The sequence below is a fragment of the Poecilia reticulata genome, chromosome 3 (assembly GCF_904066995.2).
Source record: "Poecilia reticulata chromosome 3, P_reticulata-male-v2, whole genome shotgun sequence".
In the NCBI taxonomy this organism is placed as follows: Eukaryota; Metazoa; Chordata; class Actinopteri; order Cyprinodontiformes; family Poeciliidae; genus Poecilia; species Poecilia reticulata.
The window spans coordinates 30,250,559-30,276,235 of NC_088832.1; the positions used below are offsets into that span (position 1 = coordinate 30,250,559).

The 25,677-nt window shown below is 36.8% G+C and overlaps 1 protein-coding gene across 1 annotated transcript; it reads left to right on the plus strand.

The window, feature by feature from the left end:
- The first annotated feature begins 10,475 nt into the window (after positions 1-10,475).
- On the plus strand, positions 10,476-23,978 carry LOC103462719 (uncharacterized). Its single transcript, XM_081605457.1, has 4 exons — positions 10,476-10,819; positions 16,634-17,621; positions 20,518-20,688; positions 22,698-23,978. Exons 2-4 carry the CDS (start codon positions 16,649-16,651, stop codon positions 22,805-22,807), a joined length of 1,254 nt encoding a protein of 417 aa, XP_081461583.1. The 5' UTR covers positions 10,476-10,819; positions 16,634-16,648; the 3' UTR covers positions 22,808-23,978.
- The last annotated feature ends 1,699 nt before the right edge of the window (positions 23,979-25,677 follow it).

Here is a 25,677-nt window from a genome sequence, read left to right on the forward strand (position 1 = left end):
AAAGAATACGACAATATGAAGGGCCTGTCTCTTTGTGTGTGTAGTTTTCTTTCCTGCATAAAGAATTTCCGTCAGTGTCAAAGATCAGTTGTTAGGCTGAGAAATATTCATCTTTTTAAACTGGATTTTCCTGCTTTGTCAAACAGAGGTGAGGGTTATTTCCTCAAGTAAACACACCATAAACAGAAACTACACAGGTGATCTCAGTTTTTTTTTCTTTTGCTTTCATTTTTATCGAAACAAATTAGGAATAACTGCACATTTTGACATGTAATAAAGGAATTACATGTCAAAAAGTGTCTTTGAACTTTGCAGCTCTAAGGCATCTTTTAGACTCGGTATCTTTATTTTATAACAGATGTTCCTGCTCTGCTAAACAACTGCATCTCAGCTCCAGCAGCTGCTTAGTTATAAAACTAGGACAACTAGTCCATATTCTGACATGCAACAAAGAGCAGAAACAAGCTTCCAACACGTCCCGGCGTTGTTCAGTAGCACAAAATACAGAAAAGGGGACAATAAACAAAACATAACAGATAATAGTGTCCTGAAAACCCAGAAAAACCTTTGACCTGACAGAAAGCACATCCATGACATGCATGGAAGATGAAACAATGTCATGGATGGTTTGAAGAACGCAACCAGAGCTTTACCCCACTTTCATTGTCTCTTTAAAGAACGACATATCAGTCAATTGATGATACCATCCAAGCAGACACAAGCGGCTGCACCTGTCGCCCCTCCTTCCCATGCAGTGCTGACGAGAGAAAGCAATTAATATTGACCACAACAGACCAACCATCAATAATTAATCAACTGTTCAGAGTGAACTGCCTACATGATCCGTACTGTTGTGTTTTTACTGAATTATTAATGAGTATGTTTATCTCTTCTGGCTTCTTATAGATAAAGTTGTTTTTAAAATAGCAACAGCTTCACTTAGATACTGAACTAAAGCTAAATGTGGATTTGGAGCTACTCCATGCTTTTTAGTTATTGGTGCCTCATGTAATACTGTCCAATCAAGAAGTTGGGATTTCTACTTTTAGAAATGGTTCAATGGTCAGGACACGTGTAACAAATAAGGAATTAAATTTCTTAACCAGTAGGTTTATTCTATCAACTTCTCCTTAACAACCAAAGTATTTATAATTCCCTGTACAAAATTCTGGTCGGCAGGAAATAAAATGCAACACATTTCCAAAAAATTGAAACTGATGCAATATGTTTACAATATATTTTAATATAACTGTGTGCTTTGTTTTGGAGATGTAGAAAAATATCTCAACCTTTGAAACATTAAGAACATTTGAGCCTTAAATAGATTGTTTTCCAACAACTTTCTTCAGGGATTAGTTGACTCTGCCAACAAGTAATTGTCTTAGTAATTGTCAGTTCCTTTCAGTAAATTATTTATATAATCAAATATCTAATTGTAATTATTTAATTATTAAGTCAAAAAATTCAATTAACATAAATTTGTTACGAGTGCTTTTAGTTTTGGAAAGTTAGATTCTGCATAAACAGCGAATACAAATCAAAATTTTAACCTCATTAGATAATTTAAATATTTCATAAAATTATTTTTTTTCTTTTCAATACAAAAATGTAGCTGGCTGCAGGATTATGTGGAGAAGAGTGCTGATCTTGCAAATGTCCACCTGACCCTGATATGCTCGATATTTAGGGTAAGCCACAAAAGGTTGTTGCTGAAGCAGCTGGCTGTTCACAGATTGCTGCATCCAAACACAATTATGAAAAGGTTAAGTGAAAGGAAAAGGTGTGGAAGAGAAAGGTACACCAGGAACAGAGCCAAACACATTCATGGGGGAGATTGTGAATTAGAACCAATCCAACAATTCACCATAGATTCAAAAAAGCTGAATTACCTCCTGGGCCTGTCCATTTTGCTGTTTGGCTTGGTCATCAAAGCATTCATTTCATCCAAGTTTGTTGGAGCAGAGACGCATGCAGAAGGTATAGTACATGTGGCACCGAAGGACGGGAGTTGCTGATCTCTGCATTAAACATTGCTCTCCCATCTCAGTTTTCTTTTTTGAGAATTTGCGGTGCTAGTGCTCTGGTTTGACAGTAACCAGACAGGAAATGGGGAGGGAGGGAAAGCAAATGACATGCAGCAAAGGTGTCAAGGTCGCAATTCAAACTGCGTTGAGGGCTATTAGCCTTCATTTATGGGGCCGCCACACCGCCTGCCAGCCTGCTATGTCAGTTCTTTTCTATTTTTTTATCTTTTCAGTTTACATTTCGCTTCCTCTTTCTCTGCTTTTTTTTTCCTGAAAGATTTTCCCCTTTTTACATATTTTTGCAATGATATTTGTTTTTCAAATGTCTGCAAAGAACTTATCTTTATTCAACAATGTTTTACTTGATAAATCTACAATATAAGTTCTGAAAAAAAATAGGGTTTACGACAAAATGATGAGATAGAGAAAATGTGAATTGAGGGAAGAGAAAGTGCAACAAACTACAAAGGTTGAATTATTCAGTGAGGTATACAGTGAGGAAACTAATGAGAAAAGTAGCAGCTGGTGATCATAATGGAACTGAATTTGGGATGGTGGATGCTTCTGGTTTCAGGAGAGAGAAAAAAGGAAAAGGATGGGAATACAAGTTATTACCCACAAAATCCAAGCCATAATATGTGGCGTGTAGAGGAAACTTGTTTCCTCTACTATCTTCTCTATGTCTTTTTTGCTGCACTTAAATGCTTCAGATCATCAAACAATATCTGGGAAACCAAATATCAGTAATTGCCAAAGCAGTTTTAAATGGATTTTGTCATTGAGGGAACAAACATGATGCAAACTAGTCATTTTGAAAAAATAATCGTTTCCTTCCCTTTTAAATCATGAATTGACAACAAATAACTATACTGGTCTAGTTTCCCTTGCCACACTCAGACTTAAGTATTAAGAAATCACTTTAAAAAGAAACTGTCTGAAAATATGAAGCGGGCTAATGCATCTGAAAAAGAAACACATCATGCACCAATCTAAAGAAATGTCATAGACATCTGCCAGTCTGGAGGGGACCAAAAGCACCCAAATAGAGAAAACATGGAACAGCAGAGAATCGTTCCAGGTTTGGCAAGCCAACCAAAATTGTTGTATGAGTGAACTGAGGAGTCATTTAGGTGGAACTTAGATCAACAATAAAAGCATTACATTCTGCACATGCCTTAGTCAAGTTCCATTTTCATAATTCTGATTTACCAAAAGTGAGTCCAAAGCTAAAAAAATAAAGAAAAAAGAAACATTACATCTTCAATAAAAATCTGACAACATGGTGGAGGTAGTGTGATGACCGGGGGAAGCATGTTGCCTAATCGCCAAGACCATTTCCATCCATAAACTTAAAATCTGAATTTAATTTCTTCCAAATGCATATTTCACATGATTTCCCCATTAAACAAGGTTTCCTCTGAATAGGAATACCAAGAAAATTGTTTGCAAGTACGAGATCCAGAGCACGATCCAGCGCCGTGGGCACCTCTAGTTACCTTTTGTCAGTGTATTGCATATTGTTGTTTTCCCTGCTTTTCCTGTGCCTGCCACAAAAAGCAGCAGACAGTAGAGGTGTTTACTTCCAAAGGCATCAAAGAACTGTGCCCCTGACATAGAAAAAGCGCAATGCTTCTGTGCACAGCATTACACCGAACAAACCTACCTCATGCAACATTACTCTTTACCATAACAATGATTTGGGACTTCTAACAAGCAAGTGTAAATGACCTGCTTTTAGCTGCAAGTCTGGAGATAGTGATGAGACATCTGCCATCTGGTCTAGGCAGTAGCGTGAAATGCCAGTGATGCTGAGATTTGTCATTGCTTTTTTGGGATTTGGGCCTTTTGTACATGGCTCTATGAAGGAGAATGTACAACAGTGTATTTCCTTAAGTCACAAAGGAAGTTGTTTGTCCTTCCAAAGAATTGGAAGTTAGTATAAATAAATAGTCTTCTCAACTATTCCAAGCTTCTATTCCAAAAAAAAAAAAACTCTGTTCATTGCCCCCATTATTTATTCATTCATCTATTTTATTGTGGCATTTCTATTTACGTATTTTCAAGATACAAACTGCCTCTTTGAACAAATCACATACGGATTCAGAGGTTTCACTACATTATTTTGACAAATAACTTAGATATAACTTAAAAGCAAAAACAGAAGTTGTAAAATACCGTAAATACTAATGTATCTGCATGTTGTACTTTATACAAATATGCCAGTCACTCTATTTCTACAGACAAAGGATGTATATATAACGTGCTTTTGAAAAATGTTAACGGCATTTGTTTGTCCTTTCGTGTCAAAAAAGCGTGAATATAAATGAAGCCTCACACACCGAAGTGTTCAAGATGACAAACAGATTTGTATTTTTGGCTTGGATACAGTGAAGTTCCACTTCTGTGCAGGGAATAACCTTGCTATGGGCCAAATTCAAGTTAAACGATTTACTTATACCTTTAACTCTCTGAAAACAGAATCTCTCAACGTTAATAAATCAGGTTATTGTGGTACTCCCTGTGGTGTTCACCTGCCTGCAAGACTGCATTTCACCACCCCCAAAAAGAATAAATATCTCCTCTGAAAAGGGAATCACATCTTGGGCAATTGATTGGGTTTTTTTTTTTACATTTATTTTTTAGATTCCTATTTTAGAAATATTGAGCTGTTCTTCTTCAGACTTTCAGAATATTACTATGCATTTTTTATTGAGGTCTTGACAACTGAAGACAGCAGAGCTGCGTTTTTTGATGTTAAAAATAGTAGAGAAATAAAAAGATATAGGAAACCCTCAAATGGATTCACAATGCTTTCACTGGCTATTCACAATAAAAAGTTAATAAGCTGCCAGCGCAATTGAGTCTGTGTTTCTCATAAAGGGCACGAAACTGACACGTGTTGGGCTCCAAATAAGAGGGAAGGAAAGCATTCGACACTTTATGAGGTTTGAAAGTAAGGGTTAAACTTTAGAGATATCACTGCACAGCCAGTCAGCTTTCTCTCCTGCCTTCTGGGGTCTCTGTGGTTTCTGTCAGACATAAACCTGAAGAAGATAATTCAACTCTGACAGTGAAGCATCCTCCCCAGAGCCACAGAAAAGCATCCACTCTCCTACATGCACATACACACATGACTCCAATGCTCTTTGTGGGGTTTTAGAGGGTATCATTATTTCCTTTTGTGAGTTCAAAGCAATGTAACAGTTGGATATGGACTCTAATCAGGCCCAGAGAGAAAGACATACCATTGGCTTAGTATAAAAAAAACAAAAGTGTGGCATTGAGATTCTTCCCAAAGCAAAGCAAGATGTCCATTACTTAAAACTATAATGATGGTTGTTGGTAAATCTTGATTGTCAGACTTACTCTGTTGCATGCTGGGCCTCTCCAGAGAGAGACGGGACTGAATTAGTATGCAGGGATGCGGAGGTAGCTGTTACTCCAGTGTCATAGGCGTATGTTGGTAATTAAGCTACATGTTGCTACCTCAGATAAATGTGTCGCCTAGAGGCAATTTAGTGCAAAATTTCATTTTCACTAAGTCAGAGTCAAAATCCATTAAAACCTCACGGGGGAAACCACAAAGGATTAGACTTGCTAGAAATTATGCACTTTTTATGATCAACGGAGGAAATAAGTGGGAGCAAACAGTTTTTTTTCCCTTTTTTTTCATTGTTTCTCCAAAGAATTGCAAAGTGTTTCTGTTCACACTAAACCGCACAAACTTACAGCAGCCAAAGTCTTCAAGAATACAAGAAAGCACTCAATAAATCTAATGCTTAACAGGCACATCTGAGTGCTTTATTTTAGAGGATTAAATGAAAAGACGAGACATTATTTAAACTGTACTCATTCAAATCAAGATAGTAAGCAAATGAAACTTGGTGTCTCTCAAATTTAAGCAGGAAATACAAGCAGTGAGTTCAGATTTTTTCTAATCAGAGTTCTGTAATAGCTTAAAGGATGCTTCAGAGATTCAGATAAGTGCAGGCCCATCATGACATTCAGGCTATTATGTCTTCTCTTTAGAGCCATTTTTGTTGCTGGCTCTCTCTGGTGAAGCCAAAGTGGCTTCTCAATAGGCTCATAAATGTTCATATATTTAGCCCTATTTTCTTCTACACCCAGAAATGGCTGATGATGTTAGACAAGAGAGAATCTTCAAATATTCAATTAAGAAGTTAGATTCCTGGGTTTTAACATGGTTTTTGTTGATAAATGAGAACACTTTATTTGTAATTTGATTTTAAAGCCTGGAAATCTTTGGATTCCGTGAAGCTTGTGTTCCATCATTCTTAAGGGTACAACCAAAAAAAGCATTTATTCCTCTCAGGGTGTGACATTTGTAATTTTTCATTCAATAAGTTTGTCATAATGCTACACAAACCTTGATATTTTACACGAATCTTCTTTTTCCAAAGAATCATACAGCATACATTTCAATGAGGCCATTTTAAATGCTATATCTGAGAGGAATTTATGCAAAAACACATATGCACAGAAGCAAGCATGAATGCATGAATAGATTTATTACTATTCAGTGGAACTATAGAGCTTCTGCACAGCAGTGATCCATACATATGAATGATGGACAGACTAAATTAAAAAACAACTAAAGGAGACATTTCCTCTCTTTTCTACTTGTTCAAGGTTTGCCAATACGTGGGACTCTTGTGAATTATTTCATCTACATGGAGACCATTTTGAGGAAACGCTCTGCATTACAGTAGTAATGACTATCAGTTATTCATAAAAAATATTCTACACATCATTTGTTTTAGTGGAAAAAGTAAAATGAGCTGAAAATGATCCACATGTTGAAGTCTCTAGGGATTATCAAATTAGCTCTGATGGATTACATGCTTTACTCTTTCTGGCAGAAGAATTAAGCTGCTCAAAATTAAGCACTTTTTAGAAGAAGAAAAAAAAGCATATGGCAATGAAGTGATCTATAATAGAAACTGAACTTTCTTTTGTATAATGATCAAAAGTCACTTGCTTAAAGTTTTAATTGATTTGAACCTTGTGTTTCAGCAGAAAGAAGGAATCTCTAGTGACTAAGAAAAAAAAGTCAGATTGTGAATTCTGCCGTTTGGAATTGCTTTGCAACTCAGATTAAGCTGTTATCCGGTCTCAGTTTCACTACATTTTGCTTCTAGGAGGCCAAACTGTCTTCTTTTGTCCAAAGCAGAAGTTTTGCATAACTTCTTTTGCAGCATATGTTTAGATCCCTTTCTTTCAGAATGGTCTTTTTCACTTGAATATTTATGCTGACTTTTTTTGTTTCCTAAAACATTTATCATTACTGGTAATCTGCTCAAGGCCACATACTTCGTTTAGTCGCAAACAAAGAAAAGACAGACAAAAATCTGACCAACATTCCTTTCTATGTATATAATAACTGTGTGATTTCCAAAGATCCTTCAGCAACACCTGCCACATATCAGTGTAGTGTGAAGCGTTTGATGTCGACAAGTGTCCGGAGGCCTAAAATGTATCCATGACAGAAGAACAGTGCAGTATGTGAAAGTTCTGTCTGAGAGAAACAGAAAAAAATAAAATAAAATAAAATAAAAAAAAACAATAACCTGCCAGATGAATTGTGAGATGCATCATTCCTCCATCCACTGTATAAGTTTTTAGCCACTAGCTCTTTGGGAATGCCTTTGCTGTTGTTGAACTCCAATTTTTTGCCAGTAGAACTGTGTTATCTTTGATAAAAAACTGAAGGGGAAGATTGTGAAAAAAAGGCACCTAAAAACACAATAAAACATTTGTGAATGTATATTTATATATCACATACAAATGATAACATATATCAACAACAAGTGAAAATATTTGGCTTTATGTTATTTGATATATATAAAAATTGTATATAATATATGAGTGCATATAAGAAGAAGAATACAAAAACCAGCAGAGAAATTACTCAAAATATTTAAAAACAAAACTCATAGATGAAAAAAGCTTTACAAAAACTTAACATTATGACAAGATCCATTTCTGGTATTTAATGTTACTGCCCTAACCTTAGATAATTTTGTAATATTTACGTACAATTACGTTTCAATTATAATTTCTCATAGGCCTTATGAGAATCAAGCTTTTGTGTTGAAGTGTGAAACAGTATTGATGACTTTTCTAAACTATAAATTGAAACCAAGACATAAAACCTACTGGTAGGATTTTCTTTCACAGACTTTATATAATAGTTTCAAGTTCACCTGTGCATTTAAATTGATAATGAAAATTGATTTTGCTTTGCCAACACATATAAGCTTCTTAAAAATATTTTTATATTTGAGAAATTGACAATATTGTATCTGAACAGATAAAATGCTTCAAAAGATATAGGACAACCATTTAAAGGGATTTTTAAAATCTACTTTGCTGAACTTTCATTATTCAAAAGGAAAGTAAGCTGAGAAGAATGGCTGCTTATCCTCCACCTGTCACTACATGATCCTCAAATAATGGTAGTCATTTTTAACAGTTCAGACACAGAAGACTATCATAAACTGTGTAATCTACTGTGTTAATTTGTTAATTAGCTATTTGTAAAAGTGTTTTTCTTGTCATGACTTTAATTTCTCTGTTTTAATTTATTTCTGCCAAAGACAAAGACAGTTGTCATAGCTGTTACACTGCAACGTGGCAATTCATAAATACGCAATGTCTTTGTTATGAAGTTTGTCATAAAGTACCCTCTAGGCTTTTAATGGCTTTCAAATCCTAATGGCTTGAGGCATGAAGCTTTTTTACACTCAGTTAAAAATTTAGATGTTTTTCTATTATTCATGCCTCCTATGAGACTACATGATCCCATTAGCTTCAAATACTGGCAGACCACATAAAGTGCCAACAAGCTGTTTGTAAAGAAACTTTGCAAATTCAACTGCGTGTTTTGAAACTCCTTTATGACACTTTATCACTTTATCAACAGCAGAGCTCTCAACAATGGTGCTTTCAGAGGGTTAAACATCTCATTTGGTTATATTTAGAACACCGAAGCACATGCTTGTCAGTATGCGTATGTATTTCCTGGTTATAAAAATAAGCAGGGCACACTGGGACACTGTAACATTTTTGTTGCTCTCCCAGGATTTTCATCTTTACATTGTACTCGCTTTACTCAAATTGTTTGGGAAAAGATGACGTATTTAGGCTCATCTGAACCAATCAAGTTACTGCTCTACTTCTCTTTTGGTGCATCAAAAGGTCTAAAACTTCAGCAAAAATCTTGCAAAATTTACTAGATAAGGAATTTATTTTACAGACCATATCAAATGGTGTCAGGGAACGGCAAGGTACTTTTACTGGTTTTAAAAACAATAGTTTAACCAAATATCTAATTTGATTTTATTTACAACCCCTCAATACCTCTCAGATTGTCCAATAGCGGTCCTGTGTTGGTAAAGCTAAATGCATAGAGGCATCATTCTTTTATTACAACCCTGTACATAACACTATATTTATTATAGCAGTACTTAGAAAAACATGCAGTTGCAATAGCACTGCTGTAGTAGGTAGTATTTTATTTTTCGTAATTAAAATGCGCTCACTGTTTTCTTTGGGTTTAGGGTCTCAGCATGTGCTTTGATGACAATTAGAGACCAAATATGTAATTGACATGCAAAGAGGCAATGCATGGCTCTTGAAATACAAGGTCCAAATGAATATTGCAAACACACAGTGTTTTGAATTGATATTGACATTGCAATGATGAATGCGATTTATCATATTATGCAGCTCTATTTGTAATTAAATGATAGAAGCATAGTAAATATTTGTTATGATACATGACATCATGCAAAACAGATTAACATGCTACTGGAATAAATGAACCAGATGGAATTTGGCACTGTGCCTCACTGTAAAGCTCACCTTTTCTCACTGGAACAGTAGAAAGAAAGAAAGAAAAAAAAAAAAAAAGGAACATACTTGACATACTCCACTGGGAAAGTTTGACACAAGCTGCAGATGCTAATATGAGCTTATAACCGAAAATAATGGTTCCATTGAGTGGGTTCAGGGTTTTCAGGGTATTGAAATTGTTTTCTAACTTTTAAATTGAAACCTGAACTTCTGGGTTACATTAACAAGAGAGCACAACCACTCCTTGTTCTCAGCTCGGAGCACACCGAGCTTCGAGTGCCACTTCATCCGCCTCACTCTTCTGCTCAAATGAATTCAGCGGCAGCATGACTCACTTGATTGAAGAACGAGACAAAAACAATCCCAGCTCATTTGACGCACGGTACCTGCGAGTTCACAAAGTCACACGTCACATGGCAAAGACTCATATAGAATTAAGACAAAAGGCGTGGATGAAACCCGAGCTTGCTCGGCTCTTCTTTGTTACCATGACGACCAGCTGTCGTCTACAGTCCCCAGGTGAACAGAGAGGAGGCTCAGAGGACAAGTGGAAGACGACTCCGCCCACTGTGGGAATTCACAGATCCAGCGTGGCAACTAAAGACTTCTATTGGCTTCTACATGAGAACATGAAATAAGTGAGCAAAGACAAACTAAACCCTGAAAGCCTCTTGTTTTCTTTGTTTTTCCAATCTCCATCCCACGTGGCCTTTCCAAAGAACCAGGTGAATGCAGTACTGGGTGTGTTGGCAGGTGTAAGAACAGGTTGAGCAGGTTGTGAATGCCACTCTTGTAGGCCCTCCTCCTCCTTTTATCCATTTCTCTCTCCAGGACAACCAATGATTCATTCTTACATATTGGCAGGCCAGCGAAGACGTTTCGGTGCACCTGTTCTCATCTGACACAGCTTAAAAAATAAGGTAAGGATTTACAGAGGATATAGTTTTATTTTAGCAACATATATGACACATGGGCTTACATAATCCTAACAGGCAAGGTGGTGGCTTTACAAAGCTTTAGATTCAGGAAGTTAGAGTCCTGAAACCATGGCACAGAATTTAACAGGAAGGAAGCATAATAGTTTATATTATGTACCTAATTGTAAAACCTTAAATAGCTACATTAAAGTATGATATAAAAACAAACCACAAAGGTAAAGATAATTTAGAGTTAGTTGTTTTAAATGTTATTAGACTGACACATCTTTAATGAGCTATCATCAGTTGTTTATCTGATCATAAGTTTTTTGTATAAAAAAGAATAGCTGTTCTCTTATTACTATATAAAAACAGAGAACAGGTCTGTACAACGTGAAATGTTACTAATATTAGCATAAATTAAAAGATGACAATAACATAGGAAAAGCCTGGGCGGCTTAAATGTCACATAATTAGTCGTATTGGTCTTTGTGTGGTGGCTGAATGGTTTGCAGGGTGTAGTGTTACCTTTAGCCACTGTGTGTTCTTTTGTTTACGTGGGACTGGATCTCTGGAAAGTTGAGGCTGACAGGGCTGCTGAGGCGATAGCTGCTACAGACTCTGACAATTCAGCAGAGTGGGAACTCTTTTCAACAGAGGGCTCCTCTGAGCGTGACGGGTCAGAGGTAAACACGTCTCCTGCTGTCTCCCCTGACCTCTCAAAGGCTTGTTGGTGTGACGCTCGCGGTCAAATATACTCTCAGAGCGGTGCCGAGGGAGGATGTGAGAATAACATGACGGAGAGGAAGTGACAGTGGTTCGGATTAAAACAACCCACATATGTGGGTAGCACAAGCTCAAAATACTGGTAACGTTTGACTCTGACAGGTCTGAATCACAGCAGGTGACCTGTGGCATTTCTGAAACCAGTTTTAAAGCTTAAAATAAGGTTTTTGTTTAATCAGAATTGTTTCCTTACAGACGTCAAATACATTTACATGGCTGAAATCCGAACAAGTCAATATCTTTGCTGCGTCACCTGTCTGACTTGTTTTACAATAACTGGTTTTATTTACAATCCAGACCCTGCAGTGTAATCAGAGAACTCGAAAGCAGAGAGAAGAATTTATTATTTATGTGTATACTTATTTCCAGCATTAAAATAGTACAAATACATTTGATAAAAATTTATTATTTAACCACTTTTTTTGAAACATCTTAGCTTCTCATAGTTGAAAAACCATAGTTTTCTGTCACCAAAATTTTTGGTTTTAGCAAACACATATTTACTGAAGAGGATTAGGGCCACTGGAAAAACGAAAAAAAAAAATCAGGCTTTAATCTCAGAATTTTTACTGTTTTCTCAGAATTCTGACTTCTGAGAAAAAAGTCAGAATTATGAGATTAAAGTCAGAACTGTTTTATTTTTTTTTTCCAGTGGCCCCAATCCTCTTCCGTATGCATTATATTATGTCCAGTTTAAGTTTTTTTTTCTATGTTTTAGATTTTAAACTACAGGAGATTAAAAAGTTTCATTAAAAAAAAAGAAATTATGAAGAAATTGCTGTTAACTTTTGCACAAACTGGAAACTTTGAAGCCAACCTTAATGCTGCTAGTAGCAGACAGCTAGCCATCTCATGATGCTCTCACAAAAATGATTTAAAGACAGAATCATGTAAATCAACTTTTTTGAGCTGTCATATTATAATGTTATTCCCTCATCAGAAACATGCCTGGAGTTTTGCTTTTTTCTATGGATATTTGAGGAATCCCTGAATTCAGGGGCGCCTAAGCGCATGCTCATACAAAGCGCCACCTACTTCCACAAACCTCCTCCTCAGGGCTGCAGTGTCCAGCTGAGTATCCGCCTCACAGAACTCCCCATAGCTACGCCTCCCCCACTCACTTGCTCCAGACTAACAGCAAAAGCAATTAAAAAAATCTGATGCAACTGCGTGTCTGTTGAACTTCATATAACCAGGGTAAAGAAAGAGAAGGAACTTCTTAAAGAGAGAAAGGCTAATTTAAAAGCATCATATTGCAATGTCAAATTTCTTGTAACTTATGCTTGATGTATATATTTTTATAACAACTGACGGTAACATAGTTACTCGTTTGTGCTATAAAATTGCACTACATACCTGGAAAATACATAATACCACCCTCTGAAGAGTGATGAAGGCCTCCTCAGGGTTTTTTTTATTAGCTGTCAGTAGAACAGGGCAGGTCAAGAATAAAACTTTCTTTCATTGTTCAAAATGAGAGTCTTAAACAGATTCAGTGTTGAGCTTCAAGGACTTACCTGGGGAGCTCAAAACAATACCTTAAGTTTATTTCACCTGACAAAGTCCCTCAGTTGCAGCAACTAGATACAGCATCCTGATGCGGACTTCACTGGGGAGAAATACTGCAACATTTTAATAATGCTATGCAGCACCCCTAGAAAAGATTGCTTGCAGAGTAACAGCAACGTTCTTTTCTACTTTGGAGGTACAGATGCGCAAAACCTTGCTTCTCTGCAAAGGTTCAAAGTGTCCACAAGTTAAAAACAGAAATAAGGACAGTGGAGGTGGAACAAGCTACATGGCTCCCTTCTGAGAGCATTGTTTTTAGTTTTCACTCAACAGCTGCACTTCAGGTTAATCATAATTTCCATGCAAAAATATTTGCTGTGTTTTATATTTTACCTTTTATATTTCTACCTCTGCAATTTACCACATTGTGTGACAGAAAATAACGATACAAAGCACACATTGTTCCGAAACACAAACTTGTTTGCCTTTTTTCTTCCTCTTTAAAATAAAATATCAACACTTCATCCCGGTGACTTAATCTCACTCCATTCTCTCCACCCTGGTGGATTGAAACACTTTTCTAAATGACAGGCAAATGTGAACAGTTTGATCGATCCAGTATTCACACAGCAAGCAGGCGCCGTCATACCACCCACAGCGTTTCCATTCATTTTTCAAAGAGCGGACAAAAACTGGCACATGCTGTGAGGATGACAAACAAGCTGTTGAGAAACTGACCATAGATTACTGTTTCAAGCTCATTGTTGTTTGTCAATCTAAGGCATGACAACACAGAAAAACAATCATTAATTAAGAGAAAATTGTTTTATATCATTTCCAGTTGGCTGTGTCCAGACTGCATTGCTACAGCAAACACATGGCATTGTTACAAGAGGCTGAATCAGAAATAAAATCACCTCATTTGCATGTCCTTATTTCCAGGAGGCACCAATTTTACACTCGGTAGATGGATCCTTTCACTGTGGTACTAAGAAGGAACAAAGCAGTAGATCAACAGAGAAACTCAGAGCAACCATGCCCTGTAGGGAGTTGCTGTCATTTGTATGTAGGAGTCATGCCGAAGGGAGAACACAAAGCTCACAGAGCATTTGTGCCAATTCACCCCTTCAGTAAGTCACATTTTTTTCTAAAGATTGTGTTGCGACTCTGCTGAACTGTATAAACTGCATAGAAATTCGCAGATGAGCTCCCCATGTTGCGGATCAGGGTGTCATGATCCTGGAGCTGTTAACTATCATCTGAGAGGGTCTCAGGAAGTCGGACAGGGCCGACTACTCAAGGATTTCTATTATGACTTGTGTCAGTGGACCTGACCTGCACTATCAAAGCAACAATTTTGTTTTTGAACTTTTGGGAAATTGGTAAAAGCAGAGATGTTTTGCTGCACTCAGTGTGGTTAAGGATGAGTTTAAATGTGGAAGGAAAAACAGCCGTTTAGCACACAAAGATTTCTCCTGAAGGCATTTACTCTTGGCAGGTGTGCAAAGAGGAGCTTTAGTCACAGAAAACCAAAATGCAATATCATCATAAACACTTCTAAGATGTTTTAGCTTTTAAAATATGCATTGTTAAATGTATTTGTACTTATGAAGCATGAAAAAACACTGGTGCTCAGCAGAATACTGTGCTCTATAGTCATTAAAACAATGTTTGAGTTTGCAGTTTCCCATAGTAGAAAATGACTCACCCAATTGCAACTGGGTGGCATGTAATTATTAAAATAAAACTTACCCCATTGGATGTGGGTTTTATTAAATGTCACATAAACTGTTATTCTCTTCATTAGGAAGGGAAATATTTAAATAAGAAATAACAAGAGCATCCTGCCACTCCCTCTCATTGCCGGACTGTTTTTAAACAACATGAATAATAATGACTTCTGCAGCAACAGACTGACAAGAAAATCTAGAAGCCTTGTGACTGCAAATTATTACCAGTCCATCTGAAATGTACATCTATTGTTACTAGTTGTTAATGCCACATGGCAATTATGGTCATGAAGGAATTTTTAGGGGATCCTTAGAAAGACCCATTTAATTGGTATGGATCAGAAATCAAAGCTGGATAATTGATCTTATCCGCAATGTCGACAGAGGATGATTATAGCCTCATGCCTATACTGCATACTTGCTGTGTGTTTTAATGGCAAAAGAAGATATGCTGCCTTAGGGAAAGAACACTGTAGCATCATCTTCCTACCCATTAGATACTGTAGAATACACAATTTGGCACCCAGCTAAGGCAGCCTGCCATTGATTGGTCGCACGTCAAAACATTCTGTCTTGAGTGTGGCAACTCTGCGACGCTATTTATACTGTATACAAATGCAGAATTTACACAACTGCTACTTTAATGTGAAAACAACGAGCAAAATAATAACATGAGTTAATGCCATGCGACAGCATGTAGACACTTCACCCACCATTGAAAATTCACAGATCTCAGTTTGGACACAGCTCTTACCCTTTGGTTACGTCAGCTATTAGTTATTTGATCAATTCAGGTCAATAAGCACCCATCCCTACACTAGCACTTCATCCTAAAATACAAAAGAAAGAGAGACATCCTGTTGTCCTGTGAACTCTACACCTTTCCTCCCAGTATACACACACCATACAAAATGGAGACACAATAGATGTTTTGAAGACATGACAGCTTCTCATTTGTTCATTAGAAAGACACACTAAAATATCAAGATGTAAAAGCAACTTAAAGCCTGTAAAGATATTCACCTCAAAACTGAAAATATTTCAGGGAATTTTTAACATCTTCATGGACATTCATTTTGTTTTCAATCATTGTAAGGCTGAATAGATACCAATATTTGCTGATATGGCCTGATGCTGTTTCAAAGGTTCCCTTTGATGCTTTAGAGAAGTATCTTGACACCTCTTTGAAAATTCATGCGACAGTTCTAGTGACACTGTCAAGGTCTGTACTGTCCCATGAGAAATATGCAAAGATGTTCCCCTCAACAGTTCTGCACTGTTATGAAGATACCCTTGATTTGAACCTAGTTACTGGACTAAAAATCCAATCTATCCACCTCTAAACTCATACACATGCAAAAGAAGATACAACTGTTATTATATTATATTATTTTTTTTATCTTTGTAGCTCTAAAGTTTTAACTTTTTAAAAGCTTACATAGCCTACATGTTGGGCTTTGGCCAAAAGGGCAGGAGTTATTCTGTTGGTTTGGATTCTGGATATTGTGAATAGAGACACTTCTCTATTAAAGATTTTATATTACATGAGTAAATTAAATTATAAAGACATTATTCTTAATTTGTTTTGTGGATACTTTAGTATTCACAATTTCTAGTTTTTAAATCAGTGACAAATAGGTTTAGTTTCTGAGATCTCTCTGATAATGAAATACCCTATCATGTATCTCAGTCTTACATTTAACATGTAAATAAAGCTATCAAAGGAAAACTTACAAAGTAATATGATGTGTATTCCTAGTTTTTACTTTGTCTGTTCTCTTTTTATGTCCAGAAAAACAACAGAAAAATGAAGCCTTTAAAAATCACAGCAAGCCTCCTCCTGCTTCTTCAAGCATTTCACCTGGTATGTCTGCAAAATTCAACCGACTCTCCGGGACGTACAATTGATAAGACCTGGCTCCGTCAGCTGCCCAGAAATGAAGTCCAAAGTGAAAATGCTGCATCTAGCGGAGACGGTGGATTTGACCAGGGAACTGATCAGGTAACAGCATTCAACAATGGCTTGAGCAGCGGAATAGCATCTGGCTTCATGGCTGAAGAGGAGGAGAATATGACAAGTCAGGATAAGAGTGCAAATTCAAGTGATGTCAGCACAATCATGCCCCATGCATTTGAAAATGAAACAGCTGAAGAACCAAAATTGCCAGACGCGGCCATCTCTCCGAGAAATGTGACCACGTCTGCAAACTCAAGCCAAACCAACATGATGGACCCTGAAGAGGAGTTCAACTCAACTACAACTAGCGCTAGAGGCCTCTCCAATAACCCTAACTTACAGTCCACAACGACCACGGAAAAACCTGCAACAACAACAACAACAACTGTAACACCTGAAAAAGATGAAAGATTAAGAAACCTGACAGAAAATACCAACACATCTGTGACAACCACAGCATCACCTGAGATGAACGGGTCAACCACTGTTACCACAGCAGCACCAGAGATACAGGGGTCAACCACTGTAACCACAGCAGCACCAGAGATAAATAGGTCAACCACTGGAACCACAGCAGCACCAGAGATACAGGGGTCAACCACTGTAACCACAGCAGCACCAGAGATACAGGGGTCAACCACTGTAACCACAGCAGCACCAGAGATAAAGGGGTCAACCACCAAATCTTCAACTACAACTGAGCCACCATATGAAACCACACAAACAAGGTCTGAGAGCACCACTACTGCAGTTTTAGACACACCGGAATCGGCTAACAAGAAAATTGGAATTGGCTCGGATCGGGGTTCTGCGACAGACACAGGTATGGCCGACTCTGAAACATATTTCAGACCTGAAAAATTAATTCTTGTATATGTGCCTTTCTAGAAACTAGTTTAATACTTATTCACGAATGGATAGTTTGGAAGAAAGCAAAAATAATTATTTGGAGGTACAGATGCGCAAAACTTATCAGAAATATATCCCAGACCTGGCCCTATGAGGATAAACAAAAATCACCATTTTTCATTTTCAAAATTTCATTTTTCAAATTCCTTTTAACTATGTCATTATATATTAGTTTTTTTTTAGATAAGGTCTGATACTTTTTCCCATATCAGACTGAATAAAATATCCTAATTGACAGTGGCTGTTAATTTTTCTGTGGGGTGGGTTTAGAATGTTTTTCCATATAAAAACATAGAATGGAACTTGGTTTTGGGTTTTACTTAGGTTACTCCTATCCTATCCTACATTGGAAATTTGACTATCTGAAATACGAGAGAAAAAAAGCAAAAGAAATCTGTGAGGGTTCAAATACTCTCCTCAACACTACAGTGGTCCAGTCCATCTGCATTTTGGACCCGGTAATGTTTGTGAAGCAGTTCAGAAGATTGGGTTGAGTTACATGGATTGCAAAACATTTTTGGCGTGGTCAACCCTATGATGCTTTTACTGTTTTTTTAATAAATTGCAGTTGTTTTAAATTTCATGTTGGCCGTTCGTTCACTAGTTTGCCTGAGAGAAATCCTGCTTTTTTTCCTCAAAAGAGAGTATTCAAATGTACTTAACACATCCTGATTACAAGAGTGACATCTTTTAAACTTTTTATAAGGCAAACACTAATTTGTGAGAGAAACTAGCATGAAATCCTTAATGTATTCTGTGAGATGTGCTCCTTATAAGCACATTTATCACGGTTGCATGTTAACACACTGGGTATTTCCGCCCTTTCCCTGACCCACATTTGGCTCCATTTCTTTTCCCACTGGCAAAGGACAAATGTTCGTTCTTTCAAAGGCAAAGGTTGGATTGAGTTTCAGGTTTTATCGATGGAGCCTCTAAGGGAGAAAGGGTCTGTTACAGCTCCCCTCTCAGCAGGACAATGAGACCCTGTTTTAGCTGCAAAAACAGCCTGAAAAAAGGCAGCAGAGTCCTGAATTTAAAGATGCCTTTCACTTAATGCAGGAGCGTGAGACTAGCTTTGTGGTGTCGACCTCCAGATTTTGAAGATTTGGGAGTGGGAAAGGCTGCATGTCATACACATTTGTGCAATTCAAGCGGAGATTCTTCTGTTTTTTTCTGTTAAACCACCCGGAAAGCTACATGTGGGCAAGCTCAGTGAGAACAAAATGGCCGATAAAGAGTAGGTACAGGGTTGGATTTTAAATAAAACTCGCATCCCATGGACAGATGTGACAGCAAGACGTAACACTAACAAATGATGGCAATAAACGGTAGGAACAGTTGTGAAACTGTGGGCGAGCCAGAAGCAGAAGAAAAAAAAAAAAAGAAAAGATTCTTCACAGTTACCATGACAGGCACAGCATGTTCACAGACAACATACAATGACTCCCCACCGTGTTCTGGAGATAAACAAAATATCTATAAATATGCAGGTAGTATAATACTTTGCTTTCCCTTACCTCAATAAATGGAAACACCCACTCAGTCCTTGGTGTTTGATTTCACTTGGCCACAGTGAATATTACAGTGGTACAGCTGGCTGCAGGATAAATGCTAATGTCAGTTTTGACTTACACTTATTTGATTTATACACCTTTAGAGGTCTCACTTTGCTCATTCAATCAGTTTAATCTCCTGGGCTTCACAATATTTTTCAAACAAGTGAATGCACGTTTATAAGATTTTATTTTATTTCTAGGCTAGGATAGCAACATTTGAACTCTGACAAATACAAAGTTGTTGGGTTCATTTCATTGTTTAATGTACAACTGCAAATAAAACCTCGGCATATTTCTCCATATAATTGCTTTGATTATTAGATCTTAATAGTTTACAGACCCAAGTTTATGCTGCTGGTATATAATGCAAACTTAATTAGAATACTTTTAATTAAGTGTGAATGAATAAAATGTTGGCATTTTGAAGTTTTTACTGAAGAGGATAAAAAAAAATACACACATCAGTATTTGATCAGCAGAGTAAAGGAAAAATGTTTGATTTTGATCTTTGGCTATTGAACTGCTGCATTCCTACTTCAGTATTGCTGAAAGATAAAAGTATTGTTTTTATCAATAAAAACAATATTGGCACTGGAATGATGTAAAATCATTGGCACTGGAATGATGTAACATCATTCCAGTGCCAAACAAAATTGTACATATGACCATGCACATAACATTTCCTGATAGAAAAAATGAATTTCTAATTTTTTTTTGCTGAATCAGATGGTCATATTAAAATATGACCATATGGCCTATATGTATCTGCTCTTATTAATACACCAATAAGAATGAGGAAGGCTATGCAACAGCTTCCCAAAACTCATCATGCCAGAATATTGTTTCTGCTTGATGTTCTGTGCGAGCCATAACTTCCTTTAGTTAAATGGATTCTAATATCTGTGACCCATAGAGACATCAACTGAGAGATGTCATCCAAGTGCTACTCACTCCCCATAAACCTTATTGAGATGATGAACGCAGCATGGCACCTTAAAATATTCAAATGAATTCAGAAAATGATCGTGATTTTTGGCATGTTAATTGCATTAATTATCACAGTGTAAATTCCGCAATTCTGCCTAATTAGGATGTGTATCTATGCAGCGTGCCAACACGTTTTTCAAAAACACATTTTCAGCCCCAATTATGTGAAAATTAGCCCTCAAAGATGGGAGTTGATATAAATCATTTAATTGTTGACAAATTATTTATAACTCTTTCCCACCCACACCCCTCGTTTCTCTAATGAAGGTTCAGTAGTGGATCCTTACAGGAGTAAGAGGAGTGTGGCTTGGTTGGCCGTGCTGGGAACAGCAGCTGTGACAGCCGTCGTGGGATTGGTGGCCTACATCATTCTGAAAAAGAAACATCAGAAAGCTTTCACTCACAGAAAGCTGGTGGAGGAGTACCCTTCAGATCCAGGTAGGTTAAACCTAAGACACCTGCTGAGAAGATGTTTTCCATGCGGGAGATAAAGCTTTTATTCACCAGAGCCTGCAGAAGAGGTGGGACTGTTGCAAATACAGCTCCTTCCCTAAGTATTCGTACTAGTTTTAAAGAGTTTTCACATTTTGTCCCTTACAGCCACAACTATATTTTATTGGGATTTTATGTAATTTGTTTATTATAGTAAGATAATTGTACACATTTAACTTTTTTACAAGTAAAAATCTGAAGTGTACAATGCCCAAATTATTTTTTAAATTAATTCATTAATTTATGGATTTGTTTTGGTGGCTTGCAGCAGCCCTAGTAAACACAAAGAGCTGGATCTTGTCATTGAATTCCATTGAGTTTTAGATCTAGATTTGGCCACTTTACGTTAAAATGCTTCAGTTTAAACAATTTCGCTGCAGCTTTGGCTGCAACGAGTTTAATTTCTACCTCTAACAGGCCTCTCCTCCTCAGTGTCGTGTCAGCTTACCACAAACCATCATCTGACTGGAAAACTTTCTTCATACGTTTACTGTTTCTTTCAATAATAGTTTTGTCCTTGCTGATCTTCCATAAATGCTTGATAGTAATAGTTATGAACAGACTGTCCTGCTTTGCTGTGTTTCTCAGCAGGTCCTTCAAAGTATCCTCAATTACAATGGATTTTATTTAGAGACATCACAATAACAGAAGTTGAATACAAATGTTTACATCATTTTTTAGATTTCTATTTAATAGCGAAATTAGAAATACTGTGTTGTTTTGCATCAATTTCAGATCTAAGCTCTACATTGTTTATCCCCTTCATATATCCGTAATGTGACAGGATGGGAAAAAATTCCATGAGTGTAAATATTTTTGCCCAACACTGTGGATAGATAGATGGATGTCCATCTGGCTGATGGGAGATTGACTTTCAACTTTAGAATAAATGTTGAAATAAAATTTTTGCTAGGCCAGATGTCCAAGTCATTGCTCCTTAATAGTGCACATTTACTTTCCCGGAGAATTTTTATGTTCATTCTTAAACTAGTTTCCATAAGTTTAACATTGTTGGGAGACATGATACATAGCCAATTAACACGTGTTAATAAGAGAGCTTTGGATGTGCTGGCTGGCAGATTTTACTGCCTCCAGACTGTACTGTAATAGGCTGATGTTTGGAGCTGCATAACTCATCCTGCTTTAATAAGGTAACCCCTCCATAATGAGGAAACCTCACCAAGCAAAATAGTCACGTAATAGGATAGTGAACAATCTGTCTCATTCTTGTCATAAGCATTGAGATACTAGGTACTTTGTCAGTCACAGTTTACCCTAAGCACCCTCATATTTAACCTCGCTGTAAAGCTCAGAGCAAAATTAAATGGCACAAGAATGCAGAAAGCATTTTTTTTTCAACACGCCCACAAGCGAATATTCATACTGTATATAGGCATTATAGACATTTTGGGTTGTGGCGACAGGTCATTTTGTCTGTGGTGCAACCAGATTACAAAAGTCAACTGGACTTTGAGCCATTGTAAGTGCAGAACTGTACTGTTCTTTTCACAAGAAACCTTGTTAAGAAAATGTAAAACAAAAGCTTAATTGAAGAGACATATTATATATATATTGATAATAGCAATCTGTAGACAAATGCACTGCATGTCCATGCAGTGCATTTGTCACGTGTTCATTCACACTCTCACAATATCTAATGACTTCCTTCTTTCTACAAAGCGAATTAAACCAATCTCCACAGAATTACTGTGCCATAACTAAGTATTGGACCCATACAGATTTCTATTTTTCTCCCTATTTTACAACTAAATATTTCAAATCATGAAACAACTTTTGATATCTGATGAAGATAACAAATCAACACAACTTGCAATTGTAAAATTACTATTTAATTTCTTAGGATATAAATATTTAGATTTGGTTTGGTTTGGATTTTCAATTGAAAATGACATTCCAATTCTAAAATAACTGACCTGTGATTTTCTAATTATCAGTCCTCAGATTAGACAATGGTGAACCTTTGGACCTGAACTATGGCAGTTACTACAACCCAGGACTCCAAGGGGACAGCATTCAAATGACCAACATTCCAGGACGACGCTGAAACTTAAAAGGACTCCCTGGACCAACACCTGGATGCATTCCAGAAAGAAATTGAGAAAATTGTCTTTTTTGGGGAAAGAAGAATGGGAAGTGTTGGAAAAAGAACTGTCGTAGAGTGGCGCTTGCTAATGGGAAAAAAGGGATCCATTTACAATAATCTAGGTTTCAGATACAAATCATGCATTGTATTTGCTAAGCCAGTCTAAATTACACTGCGACAGCCAAAATGAACTTTCTGCCATTTAAGTATGTTGCCAAAGAGAATCAAATGAAGGCTTTCCAATTTTGAACATTTATTTTAAATTTGCTTTTGATGAAGGATGCAAAAGATTGTACAACTTTTTGAGTGTTTTGAAGGCAAAAAAACACCACATGAAGCTGAGCTGAAGAAAAAAGACTCCTGCGAATTTGGCTCCTGCCAGTTAAAACAAACAAAAAAAAACACAACTGCTGTTTTCCAATTCTTAAATACCAGATAACACTGTGACCAGCTGAGACATTTGATACAAAATTCAGAAACCCAGATGAACAATGAATTTTTATTTATCAGTAATCACTTGCTGTTACAGCACAATACAGGACACTACAAGTCCTATTTAAACTTCAATTTGAACTATTCGGTAACTGGTAGTCACAGGATGAGTTTGTGAATTATAAAATGATTTAGTTTGTTTTCTGCACTACTGAGGGAGGCGGAGGAAAGCTGGATGCCGTTTTGTTATTCATGGAATGATTTTATTTCATAAGGGGAGTTGTGTACTTATTTTTAGCACTTTTTAGTTACAACATATTGCACTTTTCAAGTCTTCCAACCTCTAAGTGTCCGAGCAGAGATCTGATATAGCATCAGCATGGACTTTGGAGAATTACGTAGCATTTACCTGCTTCATAAAGCAACTATTATTAATCCTTCTTGTTCTCTTTATGCTTCAACATGGACCAGGGGGCCTTTAAAAGAAAAGCATCTATTTTAATAACATGCAGATGCTGTTTTTGCCCTTTCACAAATCACATCTTTGTACTTTTGTGCATACATACATAAACAAGATATTTAAAAATGTTCTGATTAGCTCCTTTCCATTTCCTTACTTTGCTGTTTTACATCAAAATACATGTTCCATCACAACTGTCAAAAAAAATTACTCTCAAAATAAATGTTTTGGCTCCCTCTATTCTTTCACTCGTCATTACCTGATTGAAATCTGCACTCGATCAATAGGTACTGTGAATATGATTGATATGTGCTTTGGCTCGCCCTTAACCAACAAGTTGGGAAAGTGTGCTGTGATATTGGTAGATGCAGCAGGCACGGCTGATTTGCTTCCTTCCTCGCCATAATTTCTGACATCAATCAGAGCTGTGGGCTTGCTGCTGCCCCTAAAGAATCACCACAATTACTACTGAAATAATAGTGCAGATAGATAGTGGGGAATTTCGCCACCTCTTCTTATTAAGATACTAAAGAGCTTGAAAAAGCATGCACAAACAACTAGATGCATAAAAATGTTTTTATTTTGATTAATCAGATGAGTTTAAACACTTAAAAAAAACAGGATTTTTTTCAATTTCTTAAACAGAACACATACAAATGTAAAATAACATTAGCTGTGGGGAATTCAGCAGGTTATTTTGTGGGAAAACAGGGCCTTTTAAAAATATTCATACTGCTAGATCTTGTTCAAGATTTGCCACAAAGCTTATTGTAATTTATTTGTTTTTATGCAGTTTTGTGAAGTGTGAAGTAAGTTGATGCATAACCCACTAATAGGGCTCTGGCTGTATGTTTCACCAAAGGAACATGAACCCCTATCTCAATTTCAAATGTTTTGAAACCTCAAACTATTTCCTTCCAGAATTTTACAGTATCTGGCCCAAATATGGCCAGACCGGCCATCAAGAGTTGCTACCCTGCAACTTTTAGATGCATCCCTTCTGCAGAACACCTGGATCAGATGCATGGCTCATTACTAAGCACCTGCAGAGCCAAATGACAGCTAATGAGGGAATTTAGCCATTTAATTCAGATGTGCTGGAGAAGGGAATTATCTAAAAATTGCAGGATAGTAATTCTCACCTTCTGGAATTGACCCCAGATATACTGTAGCTCCATCCCTCTTCCCATTAACTCATCAGCTTCTCTGGTCCTGCTGAAAAAAAATTCCTGCTATGTTCCATAATTCAAGCGGGTTCAAATAGGGTCTCAGATCAAATTCTTTCACTTTCTAAATGTCTTTTGTAAAACAGTAAGCAGGACATCTAATGGAATATATGCATCAGCTTTTTCCTCGTCACTCTTCGATAAAGCTCAGATTTGACATCAAATATACTGGGAATAAACAAGACAGACAGACTTTATTTACAAATTAGGTGTGGGCTGGATGAGTTGAATGTTGAATAAGTTTTAACACTTTAGCAGAGCACTGCGGATGAATAGCAAAAACGCTGAAAACCTTTAAATTCACCATTCCAATTTTAAATCTGAATGTTTCACAGGTTACTTAAATCAATTAACCGATTCCAATCCTGTGATAAAGCACATAAACATTTCTTTGGGAGGTATAGGCAGGTTAATTTACACTTCCAGCTAAGCAAAATGTATTGAAACAAAATTAAATGATTCCTATCTAAATTGAAGCTGTGCCTGCAGTTTATTGACTACATTTGAATTCATTATTCTTGAGATAACTTGCTGAAAATTAGTTTAACCTACAAGCCAGACCTTTTGTAATACTCAAATCAGTGTCTGTCTATCTAATGAGCCTCTGAAAAACAGCTAAGTGGTCAACAGAGCATCACGCTGGAAGTCTTATTTTTAATTAACATAAGGTCTTGTCATTGACTTCAAAGGTGGAAAGACGGAATCAAAAACTA